This window comes from Centroberyx gerrardi, chromosome 21 (genome assembly GCF_048128805.1).
Source record: "Centroberyx gerrardi isolate f3 chromosome 21, fCenGer3.hap1.cur.20231027, whole genome shotgun sequence".
Lineage (NCBI taxonomy): Eukaryota > Metazoa > Chordata > Actinopteri > Beryciformes > Berycidae > Centroberyx > Centroberyx gerrardi.
This window is the reverse complement of record NC_136017.1, coordinates 5775043-5793650: the sequence shown is the minus strand read 5'-3', so window position 1 is coordinate 5793650 and position 18608 is coordinate 5775043. Positions and strand designations below refer to the sequence as shown.

Here is an 18608-nt window from a genome sequence, read left to right as displayed (position 1 = left end):
ATTCACGCGACTCATTTTACATTTTGTTGCAAACTGCACATCATGAAATACATACATCCATGTATTTCAAACTAGTAGTATATTTCCCAGAAATCCAGTTAGGGCTGTTTTTTTTTTTTTTTTTTTTTTTTTTTTTTCAGCCACTTTCTGAGGAAGTGAAAGTTTGATAACTCATTTAACCTCAAAATTACTTCACATTTATGCAGTAATTGGTACCTATAGTGTTATCAATATCACAAACAATTTCATACATCATTCATACTGTATATATCTATATAAGTGGCTTGTCTCACAGTTCATTAGCTTGACTTTGACCCATAATATCTGCAACAAAGGCACTGTATCAATTAAGTATCATGTAACTAGTAATTTTATATATGTGCCATTCTCTTGAATCATCACGTCCTAATCAATATGTAACAAGCCATGAAAAAACTGGATCACTGCATAGGAATTGAAAAATGGCACTATGTCGCCACCTAGTGGTGAAGTTCAAATGGCTTAACTGTTTGATTTCACACAAAGGACAAAATGAAAATGGAATCCACAAAGCATCTGAATCGCAACAGGAAACAAAAGCTTTCTGTTAGTTTCTTGTGGTTTTCAAATCAAGACAAAACACCTAAACACTTGGAGACAAACTATTTGTATATGTTAATTTGAATATTTGTGTTCAAACCATAAAACACCCACCATTTCCAAATGAAGACACCATGAAACAATGATTGACAGCACAAAAAAATGGAATATACTTAATATACCAGGATCCTGGTTCAAGCCTCAAGTCTTTTCATGTTCACATCATGTAACAACAATTATAAGCTGATGAATGTAAGGTACAAGCAATGTGGTTGTTGCTCAGAGATGCAGTAATACAGCCGATCATTAGCAGTTTGAGCACGTATAAGTAAGTTGATGAATGAGATGGACGAAGTCTTTGGCTGTAGCTCAGAGAGATAAGTAGATGCTTGTCATGCAGAAGGTTGCTGGTTCTGGCTCTCTCACTCATGTTATTGTTGTCAGTAGTGTGAACCCATGTAGAAATAAGTACATAAATGATGAAGGTGAGTTCATTTAAACTCAATAGCTTAGCAGAGTAAGCAGCTGGTTTCTTCATCACTACCTGACAGTCTGAGTGTTGGTTCCATCCCTGATGGGGCAGATTCATTCTTGTTAAAATCAGTCTGCAATGTCTTTAACCTGACTGGTAAATACACTGGCTTACAGAGCAATATACTGTATACTGGCTCCTATAGGCCGCTCCAAACAAATACACAGCATGTACACACTGATCATATAGGCAGATCCAAATAAATACTACAAGACAACAGTCAGAAACTAATACTTACTGGCTCCTACATGGACAAGTACAATATTAGACACAGATACTATATAGTAATATAATGCAATGGCGACTCGGTTCCAACGTTTTTCTTTTTCTCAGAGCTTTTCAATCTTTACTTGGGATAAGGCTTTCAAAAATCAACCAACTTACTGAAGCTTGAACCCACAACCTCAAAAAGTTATTGTAGACGCCCAGCAGTTTGAGCAAACACGCCGCAGTACTTACAAAGAGTTCTTCTCTGAACTGTTCAACCTTTACTTGGGATGTTGGCTTTCAAAATTCTCAAAACTGCTCAGGCTTGAACCCACAATCTTCATGTAGCCATCTAACTCCTTAAGCCACTGGGTCAGGCTGCTCCTGAACTTTTCAATCTTTACTTGGGATGTTGACTTTCAAACTTTACATGGTTTGAATTCACACCCTCAAACCTTTTCTGTAGCAGTCCAGTGCTTTTCCACTCTGCTTCGGAAAACTTTTTCTCAGAAGTTTTCAATCTCTACTTGGGCTGTTGGCTTTCAAAATTCCTGGCAACCTGGAGTGGATAGTGAGCCTGACCCTTGAACCTAAAACGTTAAAAAGCACAAACAGCTGTCTAGCAGTTAGAGCTACTGGGTCAAACTGCATCTGAGCTTTTTTAGGTGATGAGGGCCTCCTGCAGATCTTTGTCTTTCTGCTCTTTAAAGCGCTGCATGTCCACCCACGCCCCTTCAACATGCTCTCTGCAACAACACATCCACAAACACAGCAGACAGGCAGATGGGCATAGTGTCTTGATTTTGCTGGTTGATCATTTGTAATGTGCTTGTAATGTGAAGTTGTAAAAAGTTGTGCGAGTTGTAAGACACATTGTGCAAGTTCCAACACACTCGCTTTAAAGTAATAATCTACATTTTGCATTAAAGCATTTGCATCATCAGTAATCAATAATCATTTCTGACAGGCCTACCACCACACACCAACAATCACATTACAGAAAAAAACAAAAAGACAGAAAGGCAAAAGAAACAAAATCATCGATCAATAATCTTGAAATAAGCTTGATAGTCTGGAAACAAGTTAAAATCACTGGACAGCTTGTTATTTTTTGCAGTGCAGTAGGCCTAGGTGCAATAAGATAAGATAAGATAAGATAAGTTAAGTTTGCACTTAACTTGATCCCCTGGGGGGAAATTTGGGAAATACAATACATTCAATGCAATAAATACAGTCTCACCCGTTATTGTGAAGACTCCCGTGACCAAGGTGACCCTCCGGTTGGCTAAAAAGGCCGCTTCTATCCGGCCCCCCTGGGTGTCTCTCTGCATCCTCTTTGATTTTACAGATGCCCAGATGCCAATTCCCAGGACCAGCAAGTAGAAGACCACCATCATTATCATACCTGGTATATTGAGAGCCATTGTGGATCATAACAAAATGACTTGAGCGACCGTTTACTTCCCCAGTTTCAAAAACGTATATATATCTTCCTCTGCCTGCAGGCTATGTATGCAGGTGTGTTTGAGTTGGCCCGCAGTAATGTTATATATTATATTTAATATTATATATTACATGTATGCCATTCTCTTGAATTATCACGTCCTAATCAATATGTAACAAGCCATCAACTGGATCAATTGAAAAATGGCAATATGTCGCCACCTAGTGGTAGAAGTTCAAATGGCTTAGCTGTTTGATTTCACACAAAGGACAAAATGAAAATGGAATCCACAAAGAATCTGAATCGAAACAGGAAACAAAGGCTTTCTGTCAGTTTCTTGTGGTTTTCAAATCAAGAGAAAACACTAAAACACTTAAAGACAAACTGTTTGTATGTGTAAATTTCAAGAACCATAAAACACCCACCATTTCCAAACAAAGACACCATGAAAAAATGATTGACAGGAGAAATAAAAAAAAAATGGAATAGCCTACTTTGTAAAAGATCAGTGTGTGGCAGTGCAGCCACCTGGGAGACAACAGTAGCTGCACCTTCCCTTCGTCTGTGCTTGGTCACATGTTCTCAGTTTCACTCTGGATTTTTGTAAACTGCAGCTCTAGGAAGCACGAGCACATAGTCCATGGCAATCCCACAGTTTTTGGATTTGGGATTTGAACACATCAGAAACTGCTCCGCTGGAGAATGTGTGCTCCCTCTCGCATACAAAGTGACCCACTGTCCCATTTGAGTGAAATCCCCTGATGAGCAGTGCAGTCACACAGGAGACAACAGTAGCTGCAGCAAGACGAGACCTTCATCTGTGCTTGGTCACACGTTCTCAGTTTCACTCTGGATTTCAGATCAGATGCTCAGATCATGGTGCTCATAACGCCAAGGTTGTGGGTTCGACCCCCGTACTGACCGGCTGAAACTGGATCTGTGCCTTTATTTATAGAGGAAAACATTCTTAACAAAAACCTTTTTCTAGTGGCTAAAGGAGAATATATTCCTCCACCAGCGTGACCACGTGGCCTAATGGATAAGGCGTCTGACTTCGGATCAGAAGACTGAGGGTTCGAGTCCCTTCGTGGTTGGCTTTCTAATTTAGCAGTTCCAGATGTTTCCATAAAAGCAGCAGGTATTGCAACCGTGAATGATGTTTACTGGAAACTGAAATTCGTCATGAAACTAGGAGTCAAAGTGCGTGGAAAGCAGCCGAGTGCTTAAAGGGGAAAGCCAACAACGGCCCCCAAGACCCTTTCCTTTCATGTTCAGAAATGTAAATAAACAAAAAAATATTTTTGCACACCTAAAAGTCTTTGAGTGACAGGTGCGTAGAAAAAAACAAAAAGGTAGATACTGAGAAAGAAATATGATCCCGCACAAAGAAAGAATAAGAGCCCTATTGCAAAATCTTAACATGATAAACATACATTAGAGTCGGTCTAAAGGTATAAGTATTGCAAAATCATCATCAAAATTTTGAAGATGCAAAAATACATTAGAGCAAGCATGGGATATAATATTGTAAGTCATTTAATATTTGTATGTTTATTGAACCTTTTGCATCTGTGGTAGTAGTCTAATCTCTTTAGCACTGCACTGTGATAGCTACTGGTAATCTAACTCTTATGCCTTTTCTTTAATATAGATTATTGTTATGAATTGAGCTCATTACCTCAGGTGCACCTGTTGGGCCATGTGACCTAGACTGAGGATGGCCTACAGGTGTGTCCTTTGGAATAACCTCTCCTCATTGGTCTGTTCCTCTTTACCCTGTTCTATTTATTTGCCTGATGAAGACCTTATTGACCGAAATGTCACATTAAAGTATCAGGCAAGTGTCAGAACTTTTCCATCTTTACTTGGGATGTTGGCTTTCAAAATGTATTATTTTACTCAGGATTGAATCCACAACCTCAACACATTTGTGTAGCAGTCCAGTGCTTTGAGCCATTGGGTCACTCTGCTTTTGAAGACTTTTTCTCAGAGGTTTCCAATCTTTACTGGGGTTGTTGGCTTTCAAATGTTCCTGGCAACTTCAAAGTGGAAACTGAGCCTAACCCTTGAACCCAGAACTGTTCAGCACTTTGAGCCACTGGGTCAAACGGCTTCTGAGCTTGTTTTCTGAGAGCTTTTCGGTCTTTCCTCTAGATACTGGCTGGCATTAGCCTGGCTCGGTTCCAGACTCCTGAATCGTGTCCCGCCCACTTTTCAGATTTTGTTGAGGGATCCAGAGAATAACAGAGCGGCAACAAAATGGCCCTTCAGTCTGAATATCAGGCAACTTATCTACTCATCTCAGTAGGCTCAGCTTCTGAACTTGTTCTCTCAAAGTCATAGTGTCATGATAATAGTGGCTCTCAAATAAAGAAAATACATTAACTGGGGTTGTGAACTACAATATTCAAAGGGCTCTAGAAACAGTTTACTCCTCTGAGCTACTGACTGAAACCTCAAATTTAAACATACAATCTGCTGACTTCTGACCAGTTTCCAATCCTATTAAACCAGCTGCCCACAGATTATGGTAACATAGCCTTTTCTAAGACATGTTGTGATAAACTACACCAGTCTAACATTTTATTGATCAGTCTGATGAAGCTGTCAGTGTTCCTCTTGGCACCATCGTGCCTGTGCATTGAAAATATTACAAGTGACGGACCCAGAAATTCTCAGAAATGTATCCTTTATTTAATTTATTATAAATCAATCATGATTCAATGTTGCCTTTTCAATGTTGACAACGCAATCAATTATCCACACTGATTGAATGTTAATTTAACATTGAATTTTAAACCTCAACCAAAATGATGATTCTGATGTAAATTTAAAATTCAGATTTTTTTAACTATATTTTTTTCAATAGAGCATTGGAGATAAAAATAGACAACCATCAGGGATCTACTGTACCGACAGAGGCCCCCCCCCATCTCCCAGACCCCGATGATGTAACAGCATCTCCCGTCTTACCAAAGTGCATAAACAAGCAAGACCCCTCACTCTGCCACTATTTCTGGGTACCGCAATCATCATCACAGAGTCTGCTCCTTATGTGCTCTCAATGTATTAATGGAAACATATAGAAGAAAATGTCTCGACAAAAGTCAGAGGACTGAAACATCGACAGAATAAAGTAGAGTTTATTTTTTCTGACAAAAGTTAATGGAAAAGTTGCAACACATTGTCTATTGTTGATCTTCCATTAAAAAAATGGGACTGTTCAAAAACCTCTGAATATTATTGGTTGGAATTTTTATTTAAGCCCACAGCATGGTAACCATTAAAGATGCACTGTTTTCCAGGGAGTAAAAGTAATGGGATTTTGAAATAAAAATACAGTAACAACTCAGTAAAAATAAAAACTGTGTGAATTTGGGACATTTATTGTTAAGAATGTGTATTTTTATGACATGGGAAATTATCTAACAAGGTGAAAAAAGTCATTTTTAATTTCATTGTAACTTTAATGCTGTCTGCCCGTGGCAAAACTGCAGAGCGAAGGAGAAACACGGCGCATGCGTGAGGGTTACCGCCTACATTTGCAGACCAGAAGATCGAGCGACACCTCTTCTGCAACATAAACAATCTTCGGTCATACACACCCAGCCTCAGCACCAGCGCATCCTTTCTCCACGGGGGTTTTTCCTCAGCACCACACCGAGATTGCAGAGACCCACGAAAGCGACATGAGGCCTTCATAACACGGACACACACACATTTCGGGACCTCGGTTTTTACGTTATGTTCGTTATGTCTTTGAGTCTGGGCTCCCTCTCGCCATGCCTGCCGCTGATCGCTACCTGCTGCTGTCGGTGCTTTTGATTTCCTGCCCGGATGGGGCGGTGGGAGCAGCGGAGGAGGGCGGCGGCCTGCGCTCCTCCTCGCCCGGGGACAATGATGGCTTCACCGCCGCGCTCGGAAGAGACCCGCCCGCCACCGGCCCGACCGCTCCGGGCCAATTTCTCACTCCGCCTGCTTTAATAGCAGGTAAACACGCAACGAGACAACACGGTTCAAACGGTTTTGTCTGCTTGGGTCAGTCATTGTTTGGGAAAATGGAAATTAGCTGTAACGATAGTCAACGTGACTCCTATTATTATGGTAGCCCATTAAATGATGAGGCAGGAGAAAATATCCCATGTGTTATCACCTGTCTTTGTTTTCTGAAAGCTGTTGACTGTCTTAACGATTCTTCAACGATATATCACCACAGTATTCCTATTAGCGATATTCCTATAGGGACTTACAATGTGTCTATACTCAGTAGTGAGTTTACACTTATCTTATAGCGTTTTGTTTACTTTATGGCATTTTTTATTCCTTGTTATCACTAGGAATAGCCTACCATTCCTATAGGGCCTTGCAGTTTTCTTGGGATATTTGTAGGATTAATTGTAGGATTATTATAGTTCTTTAGGGAAAAAAAAACATTTCACATATACTTAGCAATAGCCTATGTATGGAGATACCTTTAAAAATATATTTTTTTAAATGGCCAAGCATGTACAAGTAGATGACATTCAATCAAAATATGTTTTGAGTGGCAACAAGATACTTTTGGATGAAGAAAATGTATTTCCAGTGGTCAAAATATATTTCAAACGAATGTCATCTTTATGTGCAAATACATTCTTGGATATTTTTTGGGTTAATTTAAGGCGTACTGTATCTCTGTCTCTGTATATTCTGAAATATGTGTTTGTATTTTTTCCAGTATGGGGCAATTTGCTCTATTGGAGAAACAACAGGGAAGTCAATATGACTCCTGATATGTTACTCAATGAACAATACCAATACCTTGTGGAAAGATAAAAAGCAGATAAAAATGAACAATGAAAGGAAGCCTAATTATGCAATATACCATCCATCACCTGTCTTTGTTAAACCAAAAACCTATGTTCTCTGTAAGCTCTTAACTGTCTTAAATGAAGGGCTATTTGTCTGAATGAGAGGCTATTTTTCACAGCCAGTCTAGCTGTCAGACTAATAGGATTAAGATGTATAATGTTGAGGTGTGAGGGATTGGGGGCTTTATCTTTTTTGGCCAGTGCAGGTGAATATTAATCCTTTGCTGTACTGTGCTGATACAGTGGGTAAGCTCATGTCCGCTGATGGCCTCGCTGCTGCAAATTCTTTGTTTACATTTGAAGTGGGTGTGTATGGTGGGTGTCTCCCATCCCACACACCCCCACCCCAGGCACCCAAAATATTTACACTCTCCGTAGTACCTCCACCGGCCGTGTCTGTCTCTCAGTCACAGATATAGACTCTAGATATAAAGTATAAATCACATTATTGCTGTCATTTGTCTGATTTGGGACAGCACACATTTCTGGAATTTTTTTTAGCACAATGCAACATATAAAGAGTTCATTTCCAAAACTCTTGATTGACTTTGGGGGGGAAAAAACTTACCTGCATTGCTGAAATACTGATGATTACTCTACATTGTCTAAAATGTTACTGCTTCCTAAGTAAAAGGCATGAGACAAACAACATGAGTGAGGTACTTTCATGCCAACATGGAAGGCATCATCTTATTCAAATTGTGGTATTTTGGTGGTATAATTTGCATTGAAACTCTTCATATGTCAGCAACACACTGCCACACCTTATCGTAAAAAGTTGAAATTTAAAACAGATGCTTGTTGTCCTCTGATTTTGGTTATTTTGGGTTAGAAGGATTACGTGGTTTGACAAAGTTCTACAACCCTTAAGTCTATGAAACGCTTTCAAACTCAAAAATGCATGCTCGTCAAGCTGAAACGTTGACATTTTGGAGATACAAGGTGAAAATGAAGAAGTAGGCCATATGCGTATCAGTGGCTCTTTGAAGTCGGCCCGTCTGCACATGGGCGTGTGCCTGAACGCTTAAGTATGCAAGAAGGTTGGAGGGGAAGAAACGTGAGCGTCAGACGTGGCATGTGGCTTCTCCTCTCCGCTGCCACTTGGTTTTTGATGTATTTTTCATCCTCCTACCGATTCAGCTCTGCCTCGCCTCATCACTTTTTCATGGTGAGCGAAAGGTTACCGAGGGAATATGTCGGCTGCTGAGAGGATGATGTGGAGGCAGGTCTGCATACAGATAGTATACTAGTGGAGACGTACTGATCGGGGAAGGAAATTACCACAAACTAAACGCTGGGAAATCTTTGTTTTGAAGTTATTACTAAATAACTGCAAGGTTCATCTCCTCTACCAGCCATGTTGGTAGGTAACTAACCCTAACTCAAACCCCATTAGCTTGAGTTACCATTTTTACCATTTTATGTATGTTTTGTGGCACTGTGGTAAGCCAACTAACCTATTTGTTCTGTATTCTGCATGTTAGAGCTTAAGGCACCTGATGGGGAGCCGAAAGCTGAGATCTCATTCAAACAGACTGCTAACTACTAAATGCACTGTGGGATTGTGCAGACTTGATCTCTGCATGCTGTGCCTTTCAAAACTATCATGACTAAATATCCATTCTGTTCTCCAAAACGCGGCTTAAAAGGAAGTCGTTTTTTTTTTTTAAAGCAATAACCTCACATCAATTGGTTGTGACATCCCGTCACTTTGTGAGTGCTGTTGCTGGTCTCTGCATGTCTGCTGTGATGCACTTGTTGTCGTACTGTATCAATCAGCCGTTGCATTCTCTGCAGTAATAAATCCCAAATTATACACACTCAGAAACAGTTTTCAAACACTAGAAAGGACAATGGATTTTGGAAGTCTAGGAGAAAGCCAACAAGCTGTCAATGGAAGGGGATAAATGCAGTTATAACTTATATTTCTGTGCATGATTTTGAAAACTTAACAAAAAGCGGGTCTAGGAAAAGTCACAGAGGGACATCTATCAATTGACGGCATGTTAACATGTTTCTAAATGTGTGCTGTCCTCTTTCCAGAGCCCCAGTTTGCCCTGAAGGTCCTGGTGAGGGACATGGTGACCCGTCAACCGCTGTCTGGGGCCTCGGTGGATGTTTACGTGAACCACACCGTCAGGAGCTCCGCCCGGACCGGGGAGAGGGGCGAGGTCCTGCTCTGGGTGCCCTACAGCCCCGACCTCAGCCTCACCCTCCTGGGCAACATGGAAGGCTACGTGCCCAGCCCGCTACCCTGGAGCACCTCCAAGAGACCCAGTGAGTAGCACCCAAAATAGATTTTTTAAACCTTTATGTATCCAAGGAAGATTGGCTGAGCAGCTTTACTGGAGGAATTGGGGGTTCAGTCCTTTAGATGGCGGTTGTTGAGGGAGAGGAGAGTATTTCTTATTCACTCTCCTAGCCTAAATTTTCCCATCCGGCTCCCTTTCAGTCATAAGCCCGCCTCTTTAACTTCTGCTGAGGAAAAGGTAATGGTAAACCTTGAAACACTGAAAGGTTATGAGTTGGTATAAGAAGGGTTTCATTCCAAAATATCCATTATGGAAGAATGTTGTTGCTTGACATTACTCGGTTAATGCTGCAAAACCACAGATGATTCTATCCTCAAAAACAGAGCTATTTTGGAAGCAAAGGCCTTAAGATGACTCATAACCTATATAGTTACCTGTAATATGCTTAAAGCTATACTAGGCAAGGTTTTTATGTAACAGGATACCTGTTTTATCAGTCTAAATCACAAACTGGGGGCTGCAACAGAGAAAGCCATCTCATCTCATCATCTTTGTCATTCCCCTGTCTCTCTCTCTCTCTGCTGTCACCTATGCAATAAAGCAGAAATGTCAAAACATAATAATAATAATGATAAACAACAAAATAGACCTTTCTCCTTAGAAGAGCAGAGTCGCATTACGATTATGAGCAGAATAGAATGAAATACCTGAGAAAGCTTTAGAAAGCTTTACTGTCTTGCTGTTGACATATGTATAGTCATAAATAAAAACATTTTGTATGCATTTATTCACTTTAACGCCAGCTAGAGTATTCCCGCGTTCTCAGGACTGAATTATTTACGTTCATTACAGATTGATGAGCTCTCTGCGACAACATACAACTTGTCTCTAAGGTTTGTTCATGATAAAGCAATTCACGGCACCGCTGCATGGTAAAGTGTAATTGAATGCCGTGCGCTACACAGTCATTTTATTGATCGTTTCTAAAGCGGTGCGTGTCGCCAAGGCTCGGGTGAAACATACCCCTGCCTCAGCCAACTGTCTTTGTCCTGCATTGAATCCCGAGCTCAGGGGGGTGGGGGTGGGGGGGGTGGGGGGGGGGGGATCTATGACCACGCCGAGCTTATGTAAAAGGGGCCTGGGTCTTGCTGGGTGGGCAGCCTCTATTGTCGGTGTTTCCATCCCTTCTCACTGGGCTGAATGAGACAGAGGCGTTGAGGTTGTCGGGGGGGGGGGTGGGGAAGATGAAGCAAGTATTCTGAAAGGGTGGAAACAGAGGGATGAAAAAAGAACGGGCGGCAGGCTGACGAGGCACGCTTTGCTCCGCATCATCTGAGGCGCCTCCCTTTTGTGCCGTCCAACCACACCGCTGAACCCTAAAAAAAAAAAAAAAAAGACTTGAAGCGGTATCGCCATCTGCTGGTGGCATTGCAGGTCTCAGGCTGCGCTGTGTGAGTCACTGTAAACCGCCGCTGTGTCCTGAAAACACAGGAGAAGGAGAAGGCGGGGAAACACGTCTCCTCTCTTTGAAATATCCTCTTCACTCATTTATTAAATCCTCAACCAAACGTAGCTTGTGTTTTTGATCATTTCATTACATCTGTCTCCTTTTCCTCAATTTTCTTCTGCGTGGAAAACTATACAGCCACATACATTTGCAGAGAAAGTGGATGATGGGAAACTTCTCTTGTCTTAATAGACACAATGGTCACTTTTGATCTTAGTCACAGTGCTTTGTATTCACATTTATCATTATTCATCTTGAATGAGTTACCGCAAAACAAACAAAGAGTTGGCAAAGAGTAGAATCAGCAAACACTTTCTTTCTCTTTCTTTTCTCTCTTTGACATTGTCATCTCTGAACTGTTTTGTTGACACAGTATTTGTGGTATTTGTGATTGATTTTTTTTGTGCCTTTTGTTTGTGACCCTGCAGTATTCTCTGCTGTGACCCTGCTGCTGCTCCCTCATAACCAGGGGAACATCTGGCTGTTTGAAGACTCAGTTCTCATCACTGGGAAGTTACGTGGTATGTGTGCTCACCTCACCTTACAGAGGGCCAGGGTCAATTCACCTTCAATTCAAAACTGTGATTTGTAGAATAATGATACAGCCTTCATTCTCAATCATTTCTTTATAGGTTGCATTTTACATATCAGGCTTTTAGCTGAAAACCTTTTTAGCCTTCAGGAGCGACTTGCAGTGGGTGCAGCTGTGGAACAAGCCTCATTTTCTAGATCACCAGTATTACAAGCAGCCAGTAATAAGCAGCACAAGAGTCAGAGCCGCAGTGACCAGAAAATATTGCAGTGACCCAAATAGTGACCCAGGAATGTAAGAGAGAAGTGCCAAGAAAAGAAATGAGTCAAGACAAAAATAGAGAATATTAGAGCAAATAGAGAAAAGCATGTGAGAGAAAGCATGATTCATTAAGAAGAGGAGAGATTGGATAAAACCCTTTTTTATAGCTAAACTATTTCCAATATTTGTTGAAAGTGACTTTACCCAATACTGACTTCAACCCATCTTTTGCTCCCTTTTATGTTTTATGAACATAAAATTAATTGATTGTTGTGATCTTACATACAAGTAAACAGTAGAATAATAGCGCACAGATCTACTGTGTGGATACAAGTGTGAATATGAACAAATGAAACCTACTGTAGCGTTTTGTCCCCCTATCAATTAGGATAAATTACATCTCCTAGTTCCTCTCTTGACTACATATGCTTGTGATATGATATATGATGATATATGATGTGATATATGATATAGGGTTAAGGCATTTTTACTATAAAGTGAAGAGTGCTTTGGTTTTCTTTTGCCTTCTGGATCTCAGTTGAAACTCCACTCCAAAGAGCAGCTTCCAATCACTTCTCTTCCATCTTTCCTGCACTATCATGGCAGAATCACTTAAAACTAAAAGATATGCTGTCACAGTGTCCAGATTCTGGTGCATAATATCCCATGTTGTTTTCACAGATAGCTCCTTCCAGCCCAACATTAAATTCCCCAAGAACCTGCTCACACTCTCTGAGAACAGCAACATCTCCTCAGTGACAGCTTACCTGACTGTCCCACAGCACCACCTAGCGAAGGACTGTGTCAGCTGCACTCCAGGCATCATCAGCAGCAAATCAGGTGAGCCTTCTCTAAGGACGTGTTCAATCTAGTGTGGAGCTGTAAAATCTTCTATTTCTCTCAAACTAAGTGAAAAAAATCTGCCATATTGTCATGTTTACTGACAGTTTCTCAGATCGACTCCTCCTCTCACTGTACTCCTGCTTGTGTTTTCAGTGTACAGGAGCATCGAGCTGAAGGCGGTGGCAGCCATTAGTGCTCTGCTGTACTCTGGTGGCGAGGAGCTCCAGGTTCGAGGGCCCGTCCAGATCAGCTTGCCCCTGGGACACACCACCAACCTCAGGGCCTCTGATACTGTGCCAGCCTGGGCCTTCAACATCAAGACTGGTAGGCAAACAATTAAATTAAAAACTGTTGTATTAAAGCCAAAGTACCCTTAACGATGTTCTTGCCCTCTTGGGTATTATTGCTAAAATAATACTTAACAAGGCACTCAATAATTCATGTAAGCTCATAGAGTACGTGCATCAATTGATTTATTGACTGAGACTGTGATGCATAGCAACAGAAAAACTAAGTTATTTTCTCTATTTGAAGGTGCCTGGGAGACTCAGGGTCTGGGAATAGTGAATAAGGTCAGAGATGGCCTGGTCTGGACCTACACAGCCTCTCATCTGGGCTACTGGATTGCTGCCCCCATGCCCTCATCAAACGGTATGACAACATGGGAATATTAAAGGTTTTGGAATTCAACGTCATGTAAGCGCTGTTTGTATAAAGCGTTCAACTGAAATCTGTATTGTATATCTATAAATTTGTCCATCCAGGTTACATGGGACACGCAAGCTCTATGGATTTCATATCGTACCACACCTACCTGCTAATGGGAATACTGGGAGGAACGCTGGCTGTAGTGATCGGATTTCTTTCCGTGTTGCTGTGTCACTGCGGGTAAGAAATCACTGCAGTGAAATTACCAGTTAAATATCAGTTTCGATAAAATAAAACAAAGATTTGGACCCACTTTGTGTATTGCATTGAACTCAAATGATATTCATTTGCCTTATAATTTCCACATATTGAACTGGGACATTCATTTTTTTCAGAATAACTTGTCTAGATATAATATTGTACCTACCTAAGCTTACTTTTAACAAGGTGGGTAGAAATTACAATGACTGAAATACCTCATAAATTCAATTTATTCAACAACCCCTTTTTTTATGAGGGATGGAGGACAAATGGAAGTGTCTGGTGAGGAAAAATACCAGTCTAAAATTAGAAATGGCGAGGAATCCCTTTCGGCCTGACATGTTTGGAAAGCAGCCCTATAGAACTGCGGTTCATCTTGATAAAATTCTGTGTCTCCCACACACAGAGGTTCTCGTCGAGAGCCCAGGAGAAGGAGAGCACGCTTTTCCAAACTGGCGGTTCTGAAAAAGGACCAGACCACCTCGACCCACATGGAAGAGGGTTTGTTGTTCCATTCCGGTGACCACAGCCTGGCTTCACGCAGTGTCCAGTGCGAGCCCTCCTCCACGCCGAGGCACAAAGCCAACTACAACATCTACGTGGAGGACCCGGGGAGTCGCGCGGCGGCTCCTCTTTATGAGAACATGGCTCCGGATCGGATGAAAGGTCCCCAGCAACCGCATCACTACATCAACAGCGAAGAGGTGGCTCGAATCCGGGAGAAGTCAGAACAGAACCGGGCCAACATGAACTCTGATAACTTCTTCCAAGACAAGCTGGTTCACATCTACAACCAGCCAGTGGCCATCATTCAGGCTCCAGAGCTTTTCGGTGCTCAGGAGCAGCAACTGTCGGGCTGCAAGTCTGCCACCTTCCCTCGTAACGGAGGTGAGTATGATGCTCACTCAGAGCCTTCTAGTAAAGACAGCTACACCCAGACCCTACCCAAAGTCCCACACCACCACTCCCAAGCTGGAAACAACCCACAGCAGAGCAGCCAAGACGAGCCCCAGCCTCTGGAGACTCCTCCCCAAGGCCAAGTCCCCAATCCTGGTGTGTGGGGACGCTACACTAACCTCCTCGAATCCTCTGTCTCTGTGCCTGGGACTCTCAACGAGGCAGCTGGTATGGAGGCCTTCAGCGGTGGGCATGGAGTGCCCAGCGAGCTACAGGGGATCTCAGAGCGCACCTTGCTGGAGCTGACTCGGGGCAAGTCCTCCTCGTCTCACCCCCGGGCCTGGTTCGTCTCCCTGGACGGGAAGCCGGCTGCCCAGGTACGCCACTCCATCATCGAGCTCCAGAGCCGCCACCGTCCCCCTAGCAGCAACGACACCAGCCTGGACTCAGGGGTGGACATGAACGAGCCTCTGCAGAGCATCCGTGAGGGGGAGCGCGACAGGCCGTCGATCAGGGCCTCTTCCCTCCCGCACCACAGAGCAGGGCGCTATGGTGAAGAACAGGACCTGAGCAGCAGTGAGAGCGGTACCACGGCCACGTGTACGCCGGAGGACCCTTACCTGAGGAACATTTTAGACGGGAGCAGCGGGGCCATACCCAATATTCCCGAAGAGCGAGACGGGATGGATACGTCCAGCGCTCAGGAGGACAGCGAGTCGAGAAGCACGCCGCCTCCGCGCCGCCTGAGGAAGGTGAGGGAGAAGGGGAGGACAGAGAAGAGGAGTGCCAAGCACGTCCGCGAGGGGAGACCTCTGACCAAGCGAAGCTAGAGACAAGCATTCTCTTTCATCATTCAGCGCTTAATTTAAATGTCCCATTAACCATTTAATCCATAGTGAGCTATTTTCATCACACGGTGGTGTCAGTGGTGAGTGAGTGATCTGAGAGCTCATGCAATTCAATTTTTACTCGCGCTCACATAGGCATTGTTGTTGTTGGGTTATGCGATTGTACAACCTTGCCAAAGAAAGCATAAGCTAGCTCAAGTACAAAAGCAGGATCTATGTCATGTTGAAGCATTATGTAGCTACTGTAGATGTGTTTGTGCACCATGTTCTCTCATTCTCCCTAAACTGAAGATCACCAGCGAGATTCTTCACAGCAAAGTGTCCGTGTGAACACGATGTCCCGTAGCTATCCCATATAGAGGGTGCCTTCTTTCTGCCTGTAATCATTAAATATGATGATATAAGGCACAGTATTTGCCTCTATTTAGCAAAATCTGGTGAGCTTGCAGGATGAACACGGATACAGGTCTATGTGTAGTGCACTTACCCTCACCATAATTGCCTGCTGTAAAAAAAAAAAAAAAAAAAAAAAAGAATATATAGGAGCCTTCCCTATTCACAATGCTTACATCTGGTTTTGGCCACACTGCCTCTCTATAAGAGAATCTCGGGTCCACAAAATGTCCTGGTTATACCACTGTTGGGATCAGCTCACTGTCAATTCAAAAAGTAGAATACTAAAATTCAAAAGTTGAAATAACTCATGACATAACATGCTTCTTCATATCCAATCTATTGACAACTGATTGTGAGTAAAAGTTCTCATTGTTATTGAATTTTGCTTCTTCTTCAACTTTCCGACTCCAACCCTGGACCACGATGGATTTTGGAATAAGACGTTGATGTACAGTCTAAAGCTCAGCTGCCATTTTGAAGTCATCATTATCTGATATTCAAGTCATAGAGCCTAGAGTTATTTTAGAACGCATGAAAATGAATGTTACATTGTGTGTGTATGAAAATATTTCGCATTTTACTGTAGAACCGAAACGAGGCAGACAACACATTACTTCTTTGTAGCTGTCAGCTTGGTGTTTGAATGGTTCATTTTCACTGTCTATTCTTGAAAGGCGACTCAGCGTTGTGATGTCATAAATGAATAATAGTAACTATTATAGCAATAATACCCTAAAAGGGCATTCTTTAATGTGATTATGGGTATGACAATAGTGTCACCAAAGTATCCATAATCCCAGTAAAGAACATCTTTAAGGGTATTATGTTTAACCAACGCATACTGACTGAAAGGTTTTCTTCAAAGTAATATACAGTAAATACAGAATAAAAAAGAAAAGCTTTTTGGGAATCATCAGCATGGTTGGAAAATTCTCTGACCGATCAGATTGAGTGGGGAGTCATTTCTGATTGGTTGGAAGGGTGTTGATTAATTTCAGATAATCACACAGGTCTTAATTTTCTATACTAGCCTTGTACTTTGCTTTCCACAGAAGCCAACCACCCTCTGCTTCACATCAGGGAGTGCTTAGACCCCGAGTCATGCATAATTCTATAAACAACCAAACACCATGTCATATATTATAGCATTATGTTTTAGAGGTATTCTTGTTAATTCTACAATTACAAACCTCCCCCCATCTCTCTAAAAGAGTCACCCTGGAACGTAGTCATTTCAAAGAGATACATATTTCAGAACAGAGAACATTTTCTCTTTTTATCATGCGCACCACCATAGTTCAAGAGCAGTAAACCAACAACTACCTGCTGATCAGCATCACCGGTATTCTCCCACCTCTTTACATTTATTTAGGCTAACAGACAAATTACTTTCTGATCAGTGTGATCACAGAATTAAGTATATTTTTTCCTTGCAGTGAGATATGTTTGAGGGAGAAGAAGAGAATTTTTTCAAATGAAAGAATAATGGTGCTGACTACATGTGGTACAGAGTGGCCATTTTGGGAGTTTAACCAATTTTTAAACTTCTAATATCAACACTGAAAAGTATTCTACCCAAGTGAAATATTGATTGAACAATGAGGTCACATCTCTGAGTCTGTCTTTCTCTCTTCTACCGATTGATGTGATGGCTGTCGTCCTGAGTCAAATGAAGCACACAACACTTTATTGTGCCTGTTTGTTACACTGGCACACAGCATTAGCAGAGGCTGTATACATTTTCAATGTGTAGATACTACAATGACAAAAGTACAGTGTGAAATACTCAAAACTGACAGAAAAACATCCATGCAAACTATGTTAAGTTGATGGGCGTTTGGTAAAACACACACTACCAATGACTCCATCCAGAAAATGGTTCCTCTAGCAATATTTACCCCTACATTCAAATTTTAAATACAACTCAGCAGCAACAATTTTGCCGTAATTTAGTCTTCCGTCATGGTACTGTTAATCTTTTTCACTCATTATTTCACATGTAACTTTGTATGTATGAGGCTCAATACTACAGCTACATACATAAATGTAATTTTTATATGTACATAGTCAAGCAGCATTTTATGTAGTATGTGGGCGTGGTTTACTTTATTTTGTGCTTACCCTGCATTTCGTTTCCTGTCTCAAAGGAACGGTTTTGAAAGGTGCATCAGTGTGTTCAATGAAAAGCTTTTTGAGCCATTGTCAGTCGACCGCAGGGCGCATTTTATCGATAAGAGTGCTTTTAAGGAGCGTCTTCTCATGGGAGTGTAAAAAAAAAAAAAGCCTGAACATGCAAGAGCTTTGTAATTCTAAATGTAGCAACACGTTGAGCACTTAGTCATTCAGTACGCTAACAAACGAATGAAAATACTTACTCTTTGCTAGTGATCAGCTTGAAAATATATTCCAGCTAAAACACCGTAAGGAGTGGTATGTTGACAGTTTGTGCTGATAATTCTTGAACAAAACAAGCATACCATTGCTCCCATTTTAAAGTGGTCTCACTGAATGTATTTGTATTGATTTCAATGTGTTCTATAGTGTGCTCCTC

General features: G+C 41.7%; 1 protein-coding gene and 1 non-coding gene across 2 annotated transcripts; both read left to right on the top strand.

Annotated features, from left to right (window-relative positions):
- Positions 1 to 3783: 3783 nt before the first annotated feature.
- Positions 3784 to 3856, top strand: trnar-ucg (transfer RNA arginine (anticodon UCG)). The gene has a single exon. It is a non-coding gene; the product is annotated as a tRNA-Arg (tRNA).
- A 2664-nt stretch (positions 3857 to 6520) lies between these two features.
- fam171b (family with sequence similarity 171 member B) lies at positions 6521 to 15643 on the top strand. The gene is made up of 8 exons (XM_071923720.2): positions 6521 to 6704; positions 9656 to 9889; positions 11800 to 11892; positions 12846 to 13004; positions 13161 to 13331; positions 13542 to 13658; positions 13772 to 13895; positions 14323 to 15643. The coding sequence occupies exons 1-8, from the start codon at positions 6545 to 6547 to the stop codon at positions 15641 to 15643; spliced, it is 2379 nt and encodes a 792-aa protein (XP_071779821.1). The 5' UTR covers positions 6521 to 6544.
- The last annotated feature ends 2965 nt before the right edge of the window (positions 15644 to 18608 follow it).

Excerpts from the sequence above, each read along its gene's own strand:
- fam171b (XM_071923720.2), top strand. The coding sequence starts at position 6,545 with ATGCCTGCCGCTGATCGCTACCTGCTGCTGTCGGTGCTTTTGATTTCC. Across the intron at positions 6,705-9,655 it reads AAGAGACCCGCCCGCCACCG|AGCCCCAGTTTGCCCTGAAG; the intron begins GCCCGACCGCTC and ends TCCTCTTTCCAG. Across the intron at positions 13,332-13,541 it reads GGCCTTCAACATCAAGACTG|GTGCCTGGGAGACTCAGGGT; the intron begins GTAGGCAAACAA and ends CTCTATTTGAAG.